The 14,328-nt window shown below is 40.5% G+C and overlaps 1 protein-coding gene across 6 annotated transcripts in view; it reads right to left on the reverse strand.

Moving 5' to 3' along the window:
• MTUS1 (microtubule associated scaffold protein 1) overlaps positions 1 to 14,328 on the reverse strand; it is a 91,081-nt gene that overhangs the window by 21,950 nt on the left and 54,803 nt on the right. For 5 of the 6 annotated variants that reach the window (XR_003992292.1, XM_030492422.1, XM_030492421.1 and 2 more), the window contains one exon: positions 9,043 to 9,260. Coding sequence is in view for 5 of the 6 variants with exons in the window: in XM_030492422.1 (XP_030348282.1) it covers positions 9,043 to 9,260 (218 nt within the window). In the remaining variant the exon portion in view is untranslated. Of the gene's footprint in view, positions 1 to 9,042; positions 9,261 to 12,843; positions 13,108 to 14,328 lie in introns of those variants that run through there. The other variant, XM_030492423.1, reaches the window with a different exon arrangement.

The raw sequence follows: 14,328 nt of genomic DNA on the forward strand, positions 1-14,328 counted from the left end.
AAAAATTCTCAGCACAAAGGAGATTGGACATTTCTCGTTCTGAGAAAGATGAGGCAGTTTTGAAACTCTGACAAATAAGTCCAGAGGGATGTGTGCCCACAGCAAGGACACTTGAAAAGGTGAGGTATGCTCCACTACAACTGGATGGAAACAGATGAGGTCCAAGGTAGGGGCTTAGAGAACACAGAAGTTTCAAGATCACATAAATGACCAAGTCAGGAATGGAATAAATTACGGAATTTGTCATTCATGTTTGTGTTACTGGCAGTTATGTAGCCTAGATACAGGCTTAAGAGTATTTTTCCTGGCAACCAGCTGGTTTTGCTACCTCTTGAGATTCAAACAGACCAGCCTAGGGTCACTTTAGATAATGAGGGTGAAGACACATCAATGTCTGAAAAGTTTCCATCACGGTGCTTTGAAAGCAGGAAGCTCTATGGGAAGTCCACATCCTAGAATGAACAAAAAGGGTATTTCTACCAAGCATGTAAGCAACCAACCTTCCTGGCTATGTACCTATACCAAATCTTCACGAGTAAGACACAAGATACCTCTGAGAGCTCAGGTTATGAGCAGTTCTCAAGCTGGAATGGGTGGTTATTACTCAAGCACCCCACAGCTCCTTTGCAGAACCCAAATCCAGGAGCTGTGGGGGCCCCACGCTCTGCCTGCAAGTCAGGGCTTTGAGAGCTACAGATAGGCCCTGCCTGGCTAAAGCACCCTATTCTGCAAGTTTTGCCTCCATGTTAAGAGCTTCCTTCAACAAGTCCTTCAACACCTACTGAATGTAAAAGAGCAAAACCATGGCAGAAAGTGGGGTTTCAGTATGTGTGGCCAAATAAGCTACCACCCATCTGATAGTAATTAGCCAGACATCCCCATTCGCATTTTAAACCACCACACTCCTTCTGGAAACAAAAGGTCTACTGTTTTGGAGTTGTACTAAAGAAGGAAGAATTCACAAAAACCAACACTGAAAAGTTTGCATTTATATACCAAAATATGGGTTTGTTTAGTTTTTTGTTTGGTTGGTTTTAATTTCAAGCAGCTATGTCACACCAATATCTATGTGATAAGCTACCTATCACAACCTAAGTTGCCCAGTCTACACCATGCAACCTATCACCTCCTCCAGGAGCTCTCTGACATTCCAAACTTCTTAGCAAGCTTCTGTCATTTCACAAAATGCTCTCACTCCATTTTTCATTCTCAAATTAGTTTTTACAGATCTTCCTCAAAATTGTACTCATTTGAAGCCTTGTATTTTCTAGCCATTAACAGGTTCAGAATAAGCATTAGGCATTGCTGGAACCAAAAACTGCAAAGCACTGGTACGTGGCAATGGAACAGATACAACCCTCTTCTAAGTCATGAAATATCCCAGGGAATCAGGTTGTGTCATGGGACTTTCCCATGACACAAACACACAGCAGCCATACTGGAACATTTCCCTCTTAACGCTGGGATGTGACATGGTCCCTGCCAGAGAAGGTGGGGAAAGGCCCAGACAATGCTGGTACCAAGCACTCCATGGCATGCGGGCAGGCAGCTCCAAGTCTCATGCAAAGGGCAGCAACTGTACCTGTCACAGGCAGAACTGGCAGGTGGAAACACGTCTGAACTGGAAGGCTGTAAATCAGCCTTCTAGTTTTATCAGCAATACGCTTTGTAGATAAGTAATTTCAAAAGCCAAAACTCAGAGGAGGAGAACATTAAGTGTTAAATATAAAAACATTGCAATGCTTTCTTATGAAGCATTTCATTAGACCAGACTAAATAAACTTTCTTCAAAGCACGTAAACCAGAAATTTATCAGCGCAGCAAAGAACGGAAACACTTAAATGTGTTTTACTTAAACGTGTTTTACAGTCATATACAGGGCCAAATTAATTTTACTCTGCGAAAGGAAAGCCTGATATTTGAAAGCCATGTGCTGTCAAACCACAAGCACTTACTCCTAAAATCAAACTTAGAGAGAAATACTGAGCATTTAAAAAACATAATAATAAATTGTGGTTATTTGCAAGCACTCCTCTAATGTGTGCTTAGACCTTACAGAAGATAAACTTAGTTTGTATGGAAGAAAAGATTATCATTTAAATATTGATTAATACTGGTACAGTCCCAGTTGTCAACAGGTGTCAATACAGGATGAGGCTTTCTCATCTGAAGAGGTATTGCTCTTACAGAACAGCATTAGAAATTGGAGTCTACTCCATCCTTGTGCTGCACCAGTCATGAAAAGATGAGCATCACCATTGGATACAATGTAGAAACTGAGTCACATCTTTGCATAAAATCCAGTAACTCGTGTATCATCAGCTATATCCTGGAAGTAATCATGAGGGGTAACAAAAGGGCCATTCATATCCGCTTTGCAGTATGACATTTACTTCACTTATTTTGGTCCTTATACCACTTTATTCCTACCAGACCCTGTTCCTTCTTTGCTGGCAAAAAACAATCCTCTAAAGAAATCTTCTAATTAGAAGTCAGCAATTTTAGAATGTTTTCCTTTTTTAAACTCACCTGTCCCTCACTCCACTTAAAAACCCTCTGAAATGTCATTTCTTTCGCATCACTTAGATGCAAAAGCAAGCTAAAGAAATGAGCTAGATAACTACCAGATTCTGAGCCAAGGAAGTGGCCCAACAACAGGCATCCTCTGCTCCATGTATGTTTTTGAAAGGAGCAGCAGACTATTACTGCAATAAAGTGAAAGTATCATTAACCATCTCAAATCAATAAATATACAGTGAAATGACTACTTCCAAATTACTCTTGGCCTTGTTAGGGTTATGCAGTGCCTCCTTACCAAATGAAATCAGCAGTCAGTTTTCACCTTCACTTATTATTTCAAAAGAATTCAATTAAGCCTCAGAATACAACACTTACGTGATCAGCTGATAGAGACTCGCTGTTATTTCTAATATTTTATTGGCTAGATACATTTATGGAGAGTGAGATGTTTATTCCCTGATGCTTAGTATGTGAAACACTAAAGCAGAGAACCAGCCAAACAGGATTCCTATGAGTCACTATATATTTAATGCGAGCTGTATACTTGCAGGCTCTTTATGCTTTTACAAGCTTTTTATAGGATCTTATACTCACATGGGATCTTTGTTTTCCCATTTAGAAGTGATGTCCACCTTCATGCAACAGCTTTACAAGTTGTCAAATAGAATGACTTCTTCCTTCCCTATAAAAATTCCAATCTCATAATAAATAAGTTTACCCTACCAACTGCTTACTACTTAGTATTTTCTAATTTTTTTGTCTCTGTTCATCTCATCTGAGTTATTACACAGTCTCCATCAGTTACCATGCAGCCTTGACAAGTTATACTGTCATAACTTAGCTTCTCGTGTCTATAAAATTATAATTATCTTTATAAAGTTCAATGAAATCTTAGAATGATATCTTATGCTTCAGCATATTACTGTATTTTCTTTATGTCATTCCATGTTTAAGGCTGTTTAAAGTTTAATCATAAAAGGCGGTACAACACTAAAGAGGGAAACAAGAAGCAAAGATGCTCCTTTCTTTCTTCCACTAACTACTCCCTTTAATTTGGATGTTGTAACAGATACATCCAGTTTGCTACTGTCATTAATTCTGCATCTTCTTGGAGAGAAAAAAAAGAAGAAAAAAAGAGAAATAAGAAGGCAGTCACAAGGATCAACTTCTCCATGGAAAGCAACGCTGGTCGCCTGAAATGCCAAGTTTGTTTCAAAGATGTCTTTTCTCATGACACCTTTTGCTAGAAGTAGCTATCCACAGGGACTCCTGAGCCTCTCCAGCTGTTATCCACCCTGAATACCCAAATGCACCCGATATATGGCTTAACTGAGGCGTCTTCTAAAAAGTTATTTCCAACAGAGCCTAGTTTCACAGTAATTAATGGATTAAAATCTTTTTGTGATGTTAGAACTCACAAATCTTCAACCTGTTGCCAGAAAGACTCTTGTCCAGCAGCAGCCACATGTTGTAGGGACCTTGAGAATCATTAGAAGCTTCCTTGCTTACCAACAGCTACGTGTCAGATGCAAGCTGCCACAGCCTAGGTTTTGCTTTACAGGGGGAAGCTACTGTGTTACTACTGAAATACTCTCCTTTACTGAATAGAGAATAGTTGGATTCCTGAAATTCTTTTGACTTGTGGTTTATTTTTTAAATCTGAACAAAAATTAAATATCCTTATTCTCTCTTGTAAAACATTACATCCATATTTTGGGAGGCCAGATTTAAAGAGGAGAAGTACACTTTGGATGAAAATCCCAATGACAACCGGCCAAGTTTGATGTTAGGTTCTAGAAAATCAAAACTACAAATATAAGTTAAAGCCAGCTGCCCTAAACAATAGGCTTGCCAGTATATTTTGGATTTATAGGCCAAAAATTTGACTGTTCCAAACCTCTTCCTTTCACTGTAAATGGTTTTGGGGTTAGTGATGCAATGGGTACTTGTCTGCTCCTTAAGCTAGATTTGCATTTCTTATTTGATAAATATTTTCTGCTGAACTTCTGCAAAGGCCAGGACAAATTTTTCTGATACATGTGACCATGTATTCCATGATGGATAAAATCCCCTCTTTAAAGTGCTAAGAAGTTCCCAAGAAAGCTACTGTCTCAACTCTTGCAGTCATCCACGTGTCAGGAAATACCAGTTATAGCAGTTCATACACTAATGGTTAATTCCTATTTCCACCTAGAATACTGAAGCCTGTTCCAGCCACACAATTTCTAACACATTCCTGTGTCACATCCACAATTAGTGGTATCTGCATTATTGTCAAGACTTGATATCCTCTCAAATGGCATTTATGAAGGAAACTTCTTGAAGATGTCACCACAGTACTTCCAAAGTAGTTTGAACTGTAAATATCAGTCTTCCCATAACCATACCAAGAGAAGCACAACTCCAAGCGTGCTTCTTAGTTTCCTAGAAACTCTTACTTTCTGTTCATCTCTCTAGCACCCTGTGGCACAGACACAAATTTGAAGCTCATTTCTACAGCAGAATCTGATGAGAGCTCTCAAAACACTTAATTAGATTCATTTATTAAACTAGAAGAACAGAAATGGGTGTTTATGGTAATTAAACACTGTACCATCTAAACTGCCTGAGTAGTTCTGAATGTGGCAATTTATGCATTAAAATGAGAGGATGAAAAGGTAGTATTGTCATACTACCTGTCAATATTGTCAATTCACACTCTGAACAGTCACAAATCTGTTTGTGTCACACTAACCATACATTACCATTTCACCGTAAAGCTGAACCTCCCTTAAACAGTCAAAACCAGATATAAACCAAGCAGATACTGCGCTGCTAAAACTAACACCCTCCACCCCCAAACATGTAAGAGTTTCTATATGGCAGTAAGCTAGACATTGAGGCTTACCAGCTGCAGCGGTCACAGAGCCTCGCAGGCAGCAGCCCTGAGGCAGGGCACCACTCAGGAGGCAGAAGCAGGGGCTCATGAAGGAGTTGCCACGGCGGGTGATGTACTTTTGCAAAACATCACAAAAACCTTCAGTTTGGGATTTTCCTTCCCAAGGGAGCATCTGACTTCTACCCACAGCTGCAGACCTCTGAGGTACATGTTGCCACCCCAGCGCTGGTGGCTCCTCACTCCCACAGTGAAGCACTGCGCAGGGGCATAACCCATAACACTTTGGGTAGGGACAGACCTATAAAACTAGACCCATCATCATTTCTTCTTCCCAACTTGATGCCTAAACTGGCTCCTCAAGGCCAGGCAAGCACCAGCCCATGCAGACATGAGGGCCATAGAAGAGAGGGCAAGGCTGTAGCAGTGCATCCACAGCCTGACTTTGCACACATAGGCTAAACCATGTATTTAAAGTCTCTGTGAACACATCTGTTACTGAAGGGATGAGAAATACATTCAAAATTCATATGCGAAATGAATACAAGGGTTGCTAAAAGATCAACTCAAATGCAGTGGTGCAAGCGGAAGACAGCTTTCCTTGGCACTTCATGCATGAAGGCTGATTTCACCATTTCCTCTGTACTGCCACTTTTCCTTTCTCATGTGAACTCAACAAACAGGAAAACAGTTATGAAGTCACGGGAATTACCAGGGGCTGAGCGGGAGTGCAGTAGTGTAAAAAGACTAGGCTTGCTTTTGTGATTTGCCCAGTTTCACACATGGTTCTTACACTGCCCGTGCACATACAGCTGTCTAAACAGAAAAACTCAGTACAGCATGGTGTTCTCATCAGCCACACACCATTCATTGCCATCAAGTATTCTGGATGCCAAGGCAGCTTTTCAACCAGTGTCTCAGTAGCTCCTGTGATGTAGTAACCAGGTTTTTAGGATATTTAAATTCAGAAGAAATTTTAATTTCTAAATTTTTAGATTTATTCGTGGTAAAGGTAGCTAAGCACAGAAACCCCCTGGACAAAGCCTGACAGCTTGACTGTGAAGGTATTATCAGACGCAGCTGTTAATATTGACAGCTCCAAGATAATGCTTGTAACAAACAGGTTTGAGCCCAGGCAGAGTTTTGTGAGAGATTCCTGCTCGGCTAGAAAAAGCACAGCAGCATTGCTTAATCTCCTTTAACCCTTCAACAGCAGCCTATCGACTTCACTCCAGATGGGCTAGCCGCATTCTTGACACAAGTCGCTGCCAGCAAGCCCTGATTTCGTTCACAGCTCTATCTCATTTCAAATGAGCTCGTAAGAAGCAATTTTAAACTTCAAATTTGTGCAGTTGGGATGCATTGGGACATCTTGGGGAAAAAAGGAAAGCAAACCCAAATAAACCCAACAGCTGAATCACCTCCCGGTAACTTCAGCTTTGCAGGGAAAGCAGGAGAGGCTGGGGCAGGTCTTACCAAGAAGCTTGGGCTGCGCTGCACAGCCTCAAAGTGACCTGACAGTTCACTCCAGCTCTCCTTTCCATTTGGCCAGGCGGCCTGTCCTTGACCCCATCTCACCCTCAAACTGGCTCTGACCACGCATTAGGACAGCCTATATCACTAATCTACTAAGGAAATTCTCTCGCTCTGGGGAGTCCAGGGCAGGACCTCTCCCTGGTTACAGCAAGCAAGCTGTTTCACCAGCTTACACTGCATTATGTCACTTCATGCTTGTTCTACTGGGAGAAATGGAAGCACAGCTCCGTTCTTGATGTAATCAGCTAAGCATGATTTTATTGTATTTTTAATCAGAAAAGCTGAAGCTACTTTCAGTTGGCTCTGCAGTAGTTATGAGCCCCTGCCTTACGAGCTAAAACCTAACTCCAAGTTTCTCCCTGAGTTTACCCAAAGAGTTTGAAAACTACATTGAAGGGGTCCCCAAGAGATACTCCAGAAAAATAAATGCATGGCCAGTTGAGATTAAGTTAGCTATACCAGACTCCACACATCACCATAAAGGAAAAAATCCCAACAAGCAAAACCATTACAAGCCACAAAACCAACTCTTCAGTGTTCCCTGAGACACTGAAATCCTACAGGATGTTCCCCCCAGCTAACCAACAGATTCTGAGAATTTGTTGTACCACCATGGCAGAAGAGTCCTTCTCAGCTCTATAGTAAGTACACAAGACAGTGACTCTTCAACAAGTGTTGTCTTACCCTGGGAAAGGAGAGAAATCCTTAATACCAATAACAGGTATAAAAATACATCAATGTGTCATATTTAGCCCAGCTTCATTTGCTTAGACTTAACTCTAAGATTACTAATTTTACACAATTTGATAGAAATACAATTTCTTTTTTATTTCCACCTTCAAAGGAATAATGAAGAGGAAGAAGAGCAAAATGACTAGTTTCCTGTATGTAGTTCTCTTCCCTTCATCTCAACACTTCACCCCCCCCTTTTAAATAACCATTCCCATTATTCAAGGTGCTTATTATACAGTAATTAGAAGATTGCACAGGTTAGCAGTGAGAATTTCACATATAAATTTCACAATTTCATATCAGATGACAAGCATCCAAATACCCTGTATCAAATTGCTTTGAAGATCTTAAACTAGTTCCTTAGCAGAGAAAGGTGTTCCATTCAAGAGTTTAAAAAACCCAACCAAACCAAACTCACAAATCTGGCTAAGAGTCACTGTTCTTAGAGTTGAACTGGACTTGGGCTTAAATGCAGTATTTTTATATGAGAACAAGCAGATATTATCCCACAAAAGGAGAATGTTACACTTCTAGCAGTACACTAAGACAACTCCATCCTTTAATATACCAGACTATAAAACTCACCATATATCAGAACAGCTGGAATAAAATTGATACCAATCTTGGAACATTAGTTGTAAATGCAAGAGAAACTGCTATTAAAGCCTGCATCAACACTTGCCGTATAAATCCATAGCTGTTATAATCTCCTTAACTTCATAGTTTTCTTCTCTCAAAGGTTTTCAAAGCAGACCAAAAGTTTCTAGTATAATATCAAACCCATACGGTCATTATGCATGTCAAGCAGACTAGAACAAATAAACATTAAACAAGATCAGATTAATTCCACCCTAATTCCAGGTGCATTTCTAATTTTATTTTTTTTTAATGAAATGTTGACAATTTTAAGACACCAGCAGAAACACTGGATTCAATAAATAAAACCATTATAACTCATGCTTTATTCTGAATAGCTCAAAAACATATCTACCCCTTGTACACTCTTCTATCCAATGACGGATAACAAAGCAAGGTCATGTAGATTACCTGTTGAAACTAGTCTTTCCTATAAGGGCAGAACTTGAAGTATATACTTGGAATGACACTCAAGCCTGAAGGACCCTATGACTGCAAACATTCAAAACCTCATCTTTTAAAAAGGATGTGAAGCTGCAAAGAGGACATAAACCCCAGTGTCGGGGGGTTTTTTTCTATCCAACTGATGCCAGAAGCAGGTTTACTGCTACCTCCACAGGAAAACAGAAATCACTGGAACGGAAACACAGATGTTCTGTATCGGTACATTAACATTTTCAGAAGCCCTTGTTGAGAAGAGTTCAAAAAATTAAAGCCAAAATTGCTTAGCTGTGAGTTTTTACCTCAGACTGCAGGTGCTGGATCACAACTGTTAATGCTTCGAACTTCTGGTTGCTGCTTGTCAGGAATCTTTTCAGCTGCAGGATGATTCCACTTTGAGTCTCACATTTTGTTTTGTACTGTGTCAGCTCGGCTGCTTTTGTGCCAGGCGAATGCACATCTGAGGAGGCTTGAGTCTGTATGTATGAGCTCCTGGGACTCCGCTGCTTGCCCTTATCAACTGAAAAACCAACAATAACTAATTAATACACACTTCATGTTGAAGTCTCACCAACGCTTAAAACACAAGTGCAAAAGAAACTAGTTAGAAATCCTTATAAACACTTCCTGAAACACTAACTTGGAGAAAGGGTTATTTCAGTAGCACTGCAGAGTGCTGTCATCTGCCAGGTTAATTCCTAGCACCATAATCTTCTATACAATGTTCTGCAGCTCATTCTCACCTTCATATATTCTGTGGCTTACTTTTCAGCATACTCGTCACACTGTGCTCTGAATATTGTCATAAAATGCAAGATCTCCATCATTGTACCTAACCAGTAATCTATTCCTAATGTAAGAGTTGACCACGTTTGTTTGCAAAATGCAGTATCTCCTTCACTCTGAAGTATTGGTGAATAGAAACCAAAACATTTTCCCTACATTTACTTGATCTTTTTCTTGCTTTCAACATTTTCATTATAAAAACTCCCCTCTCTGCAGCTCACGTTTGAGCTCTATTAACTAGAAGTCTTGCAGCATTTCTCAGTGTCAGCGATTTCAGCCACAAGGATGAGACTTTTAAGGATGCTCTAAAATGCAATGTATTTCAAGTTTTCACTGCAACTATTCACGGTCCAAGAATTACATCGCTGATTTAATATTCCTACTTATGTTGCAACCTCAATCCCTTCACAGTACACAATCACCTCATGTCAGAGCAAACCACATCACATAATCCAGCACTTGACTTGTAAACATCACAGAGGTTACAGGCTTCTCTGTTGCCTTCAGACTGGAAAGGGAGTACAGTATTGCTGTGCAGATAGGCCCCATCTTCCCCATTTGATCACACAGGGAACGAGCAAACACTTTTGCAATAAAAGGCTGATGCAACACATAAATATCCCTTGGCAATTTAATGAAAACATCTAAGCAGATTACTTTGTACAGTTTCAGCTTAACAAGATTTCTTCAAGATAAAGTGAAAAAACCTGAGAGGTGAGATTTAGAGAAAAGAACCATAGGAATGTGTGGAAAAGAAGGGGGACAAACTAACCAACTAGAAGTAGCTACTCCTGAATACTTTCTGAAGCCCAAGCACTTGAAGGTTGTCAAGTGACTCTGGAATAGTCTCAGTAGTGTAAGGTTCAATCACACAACTGGAGACAGTATTAACAACAAAAGCTTTCCTTCTCAGTTAATGTTAGCCTGACTGACACATCACCCATTGCATCAGTCTTGCACAGTCTTCACTTGTTTTCAAAGCATTTGAAAACAAGTTTCCTGTTCAAAATACTTATGTTCTCTGTGCCTCTCTTATCGAACCAGGTATGAAGTGCCTCCTGATCCTATTAATTTTCCAAATACATCCTCTCTAGGCAAGATTTTCTGTCATCCCTCGTAGTTAGGGAACTGTCAGCTTTATCATGTCCAGATGCTCTTGTGTTCTCGGAGATTTCACTACACTTCTGCTCAGAGATGCTGACTGTTATATTATCAATTAGAAAAATACCATCTTGCAGTTTGAAAGTAGAGCTGTTAAAAGGTATATCAACATGATAACCCAAATCAAAATACAAATCTGTAGGTGAAAAAGATCAAGCTTGGCTGTCAGTTCTAGTTAGCTATTTTTACCACCATTTTAACTAATGTGAGCACTTCTTTTCTCACAGTGCAGACGTAATGCCCGTTGAGTAGACCTCTTTAAATGAACGACAGTTCACATTTGAGAGTAATCATGTCAGATCTCCAGCAGTCTTGTGGAGGATACTGTGTCTAGGAAAATACTGGTTACCTTCTGAAGCTCCTTCAAAAATCACAAGAGACAATCAAGGAGAGAGGGAAAACAGCAGGGACTAGAGAATAAACATGTACAGTCAGTCCTTCCCTGCCCTCCTGGCTCACATACTCCTACTCTCTCATTTATTCCACCTCCCTTCCTGAATGCTCCACTCAAAATAAGTGGAGAACTAGAGCACTCTTCTTGATTTAAGGGTACTGGGTAAATTCACTGATACAGATGCTAATGTCATCATTTAATTAACTGTATGAAATGGCTTTTACATCCATTTGTAGGACTCTTGACAGAGCTGCATTAAACCTGAACAGATGTTTGCAGACAATTTTTATTCTGGAAAAATATTACATCATACCTATCACACCTAATAAAGTTATTTAAATAAATACAGTGATAAAACAGCTAACCACAAATGACACAAGACTCCAGATATCCACTGTTTCCAGCATTCAGCCAGCCTTTATCAGTTTGCCAGTTTCATACCACTGCTTTTATCAAGGTGCCCAGACTACTCAATCCTTTCCTAGAAGCTCATTCAAACATCCAACCAAGCCAGCCCTGGATACTATACTAAAAAAAGCTGAACAAAAAACAGGCACTAGAGAAATTCAGTGACATTCCTGTTAGCAATTTATCATAGACATGTGCTACACACAGCCACTTCAAATGTTGAAAAGCATTTCTATGCTAGCATGAACGCTCTGTAGCATGAGCTGCCTCTACAGATTAACACCAGTGACACTCCAATGCTTATTTATGTCCTATGTACCTCTGGGCAATGACAGAGTGTTTCCAGATTTGTATAGAAGGCATGCTGTCATGCCAAAACAAAAGCCATGCTTTCATTAAAACAAAAGCATCATGAGTCTAATTACTGATACAACACATCAGCGATGAACTCTAAATTAAAGACAGTACCGGTTACCAGCCCAAGTCCTCCTCATGCTGGCCTTTTTACTTGCCACCTTTATACAGTCAGACTTGTAAAGCAAAACAATTTCCACCCTTCAGTTGGACTCCTCTCCAGGCTTGAAAACACTGTACCAAATCTAGCTGAAATGTTCAGTTTCTGAAGACTGCAATCAGATTTGCAAGTACCACATATAGCACAGTAACTGGAAAGAATCACCAAAACAAAAATCAGCAGTGATTTTGCAAAGCCTTTTGATCACTGAATCATTCACAGAAGATTCGATACCTCGCTGGCAAAAAGAATAACCCATGACCTTGGAAAAGGTCCAAAAATCCTCCCACCCCCTCTACAGTCACTATGGAGATGGCAGCAGCCAACTCTAGTTCTTTGGGGAGAACACTAGACCCATCCCAAGCTTTTCCATAAAGCAAACTGTTTCCCATAAACAGCTCTCTAGTTAATAGGCATTCAGAAGCAAGAAATACACAACTGTCTGTCCATTAGGGTGTGTTTCATTAAAGTTATGTTTAAGTGCTGGGGTATTGCCCCAGTACTTGACATTGTACTTGACTATCTCAGGGCTTGCCTGGTACCACTGGTTTCCTAAGCCTATCTTTTGCACTGTTACTGGATTACTAGACGAACCATCTATCAACCACTTTTTGGTTTGCAGAGCCAAATTGAAGCCTTCCTTTGTTACCATGTACTAGGAAGATCTGTATAGTAGTGTCTACACTAGCTACAATTATTTTTTTTTAAGCAAGAGATTAAATTTCTAAAAAATAACATTTCTTAAAAGCATTCCCAATAGCCTGAACAAACTACTCGACAAGAACAAGTAGGAACCACCTCATTTCTCTCCCCACACTTTTGCAGTCACCATTGCCTTACCCCTAAGCACTTTCTTTTCACATTCCTCATCCAAACTGTTAGCTTCCACAGGTTTTTCAAAACCCATGTGTGAGTTGTATAAGCATTTTTCAAAGAAAAATCCTTCCTCAACATTTTCTCTCGTAGGAAGATGCAGGCTGGTAAAAACTTTCTGCCTCTCCTCCATTTTCTGGAAAGCCTTGTCTACACATGTTAAATTGGTGCTCACTTCTTTGATCAGTAAGACCAGATCAGCCTGAGTATTTAATCGAGCTTCCATTTCTTCTCTTACTCGCTGGATTTCCTCAAGCACAGTTCTTATATCCAAGTGACTGGACTTCACCTCCGCTTGGAGATCTTCTTTCACCTGTTGCTGGCTCCTCTGCAGTGCTAACACTGTTCTGATTTCCTTCTGGGATGTTTCCACATCATGCTTTAGCTCTTTCTGTCCAGCCTGCATCGCCTCCTGGCTAGCTTTCAGCTCTGCCAGCAGAGCCGCGAGGCACTCCATCCTAATCCCACAGGAGTCACAGGTCTTCTTCCAGCGTCACAGCTTCCAAGTGGTCAGGGACATTGGTGAGCTGGTAGCAGATTTCCCAGACAGCAAGAGAGCTAGCATATAGCTCTTGGTGTGGTATTCTGCCTCAGTTTACAGCATGCTGCAGGTAAAAGTCTAGTACAAGGCGAGACAAAGGCAGTAAGTAAAAGAGTTCAATAAGCACAGCTCTGAAGCAGAACTCCTTCTCAGGCCTCAGCCAGAGCACTAATCAGTTTAATTGGCAGATTATGCCACACCTGAATTTTTTAAAATCATTTGCTGACATCACTGTACATGGAACGTCACCCCAAAAGCCACTCCCAACAGTCACTTGATCTGTGCATCAATCAAAGTATGCCTGGGCATCAGTAACCAGGTTTGTTGCGACACAGCCATACAATCTGCGAGAACGCAGCCAGCCTTTCCTTTCCAACACAAAGGCTCAAGAGGAGCCTGAATTGCCTGCAGGAGCTGAAAGACAAACAGTTTGACAGGGCTTAGTTATTTCAATTGTATATTCATCAAGGTGATTGTGCACCTGTCCTTCTGCTAATGTTTGCAGTGAGAGTTCAGGAGTACACTTGTAAGCATGCTGGACACTGCCTCGCTCTCATTGAACGCCTTCCTCATTCCCCCAGCTAGCAATGCTTTTTCAGCAGCCTCTGAAGAACCCAGATACTGAGGAAGCCCTCTAGTGCGCAAACAATAAACAGTTACCAGAGCAATATGGGAAAACTGACTAATGAGGTGGTTTTTTGGCAGGCTAAGGAGGATAAGCCTTTTAGCTACCAGGGCTGAGTCTTAACTTTTACAGAGAAAAGCTAAGGCTTCTTACATTTAAGCACAGAACTCATAAAAGGTGTAGGCTTCATGTAAAACCAGGTAGATTAATGACACCAGGCTCTTAGCTGTTTTGTTACATGCAATTTAATTACCCCATCATTGGATTCAGTTGGAAAAAAAGTGAC

Source organism: Strigops habroptila, chromosome 7, assembly GCF_004027225.2.
Source record: "Strigops habroptila isolate Jane chromosome 7, bStrHab1.2.pri, whole genome shotgun sequence".
Taxonomy (NCBI): Eukaryota; Metazoa; Chordata; class Aves; order Psittaciformes; family Psittacidae; genus Strigops; species Strigops habroptila.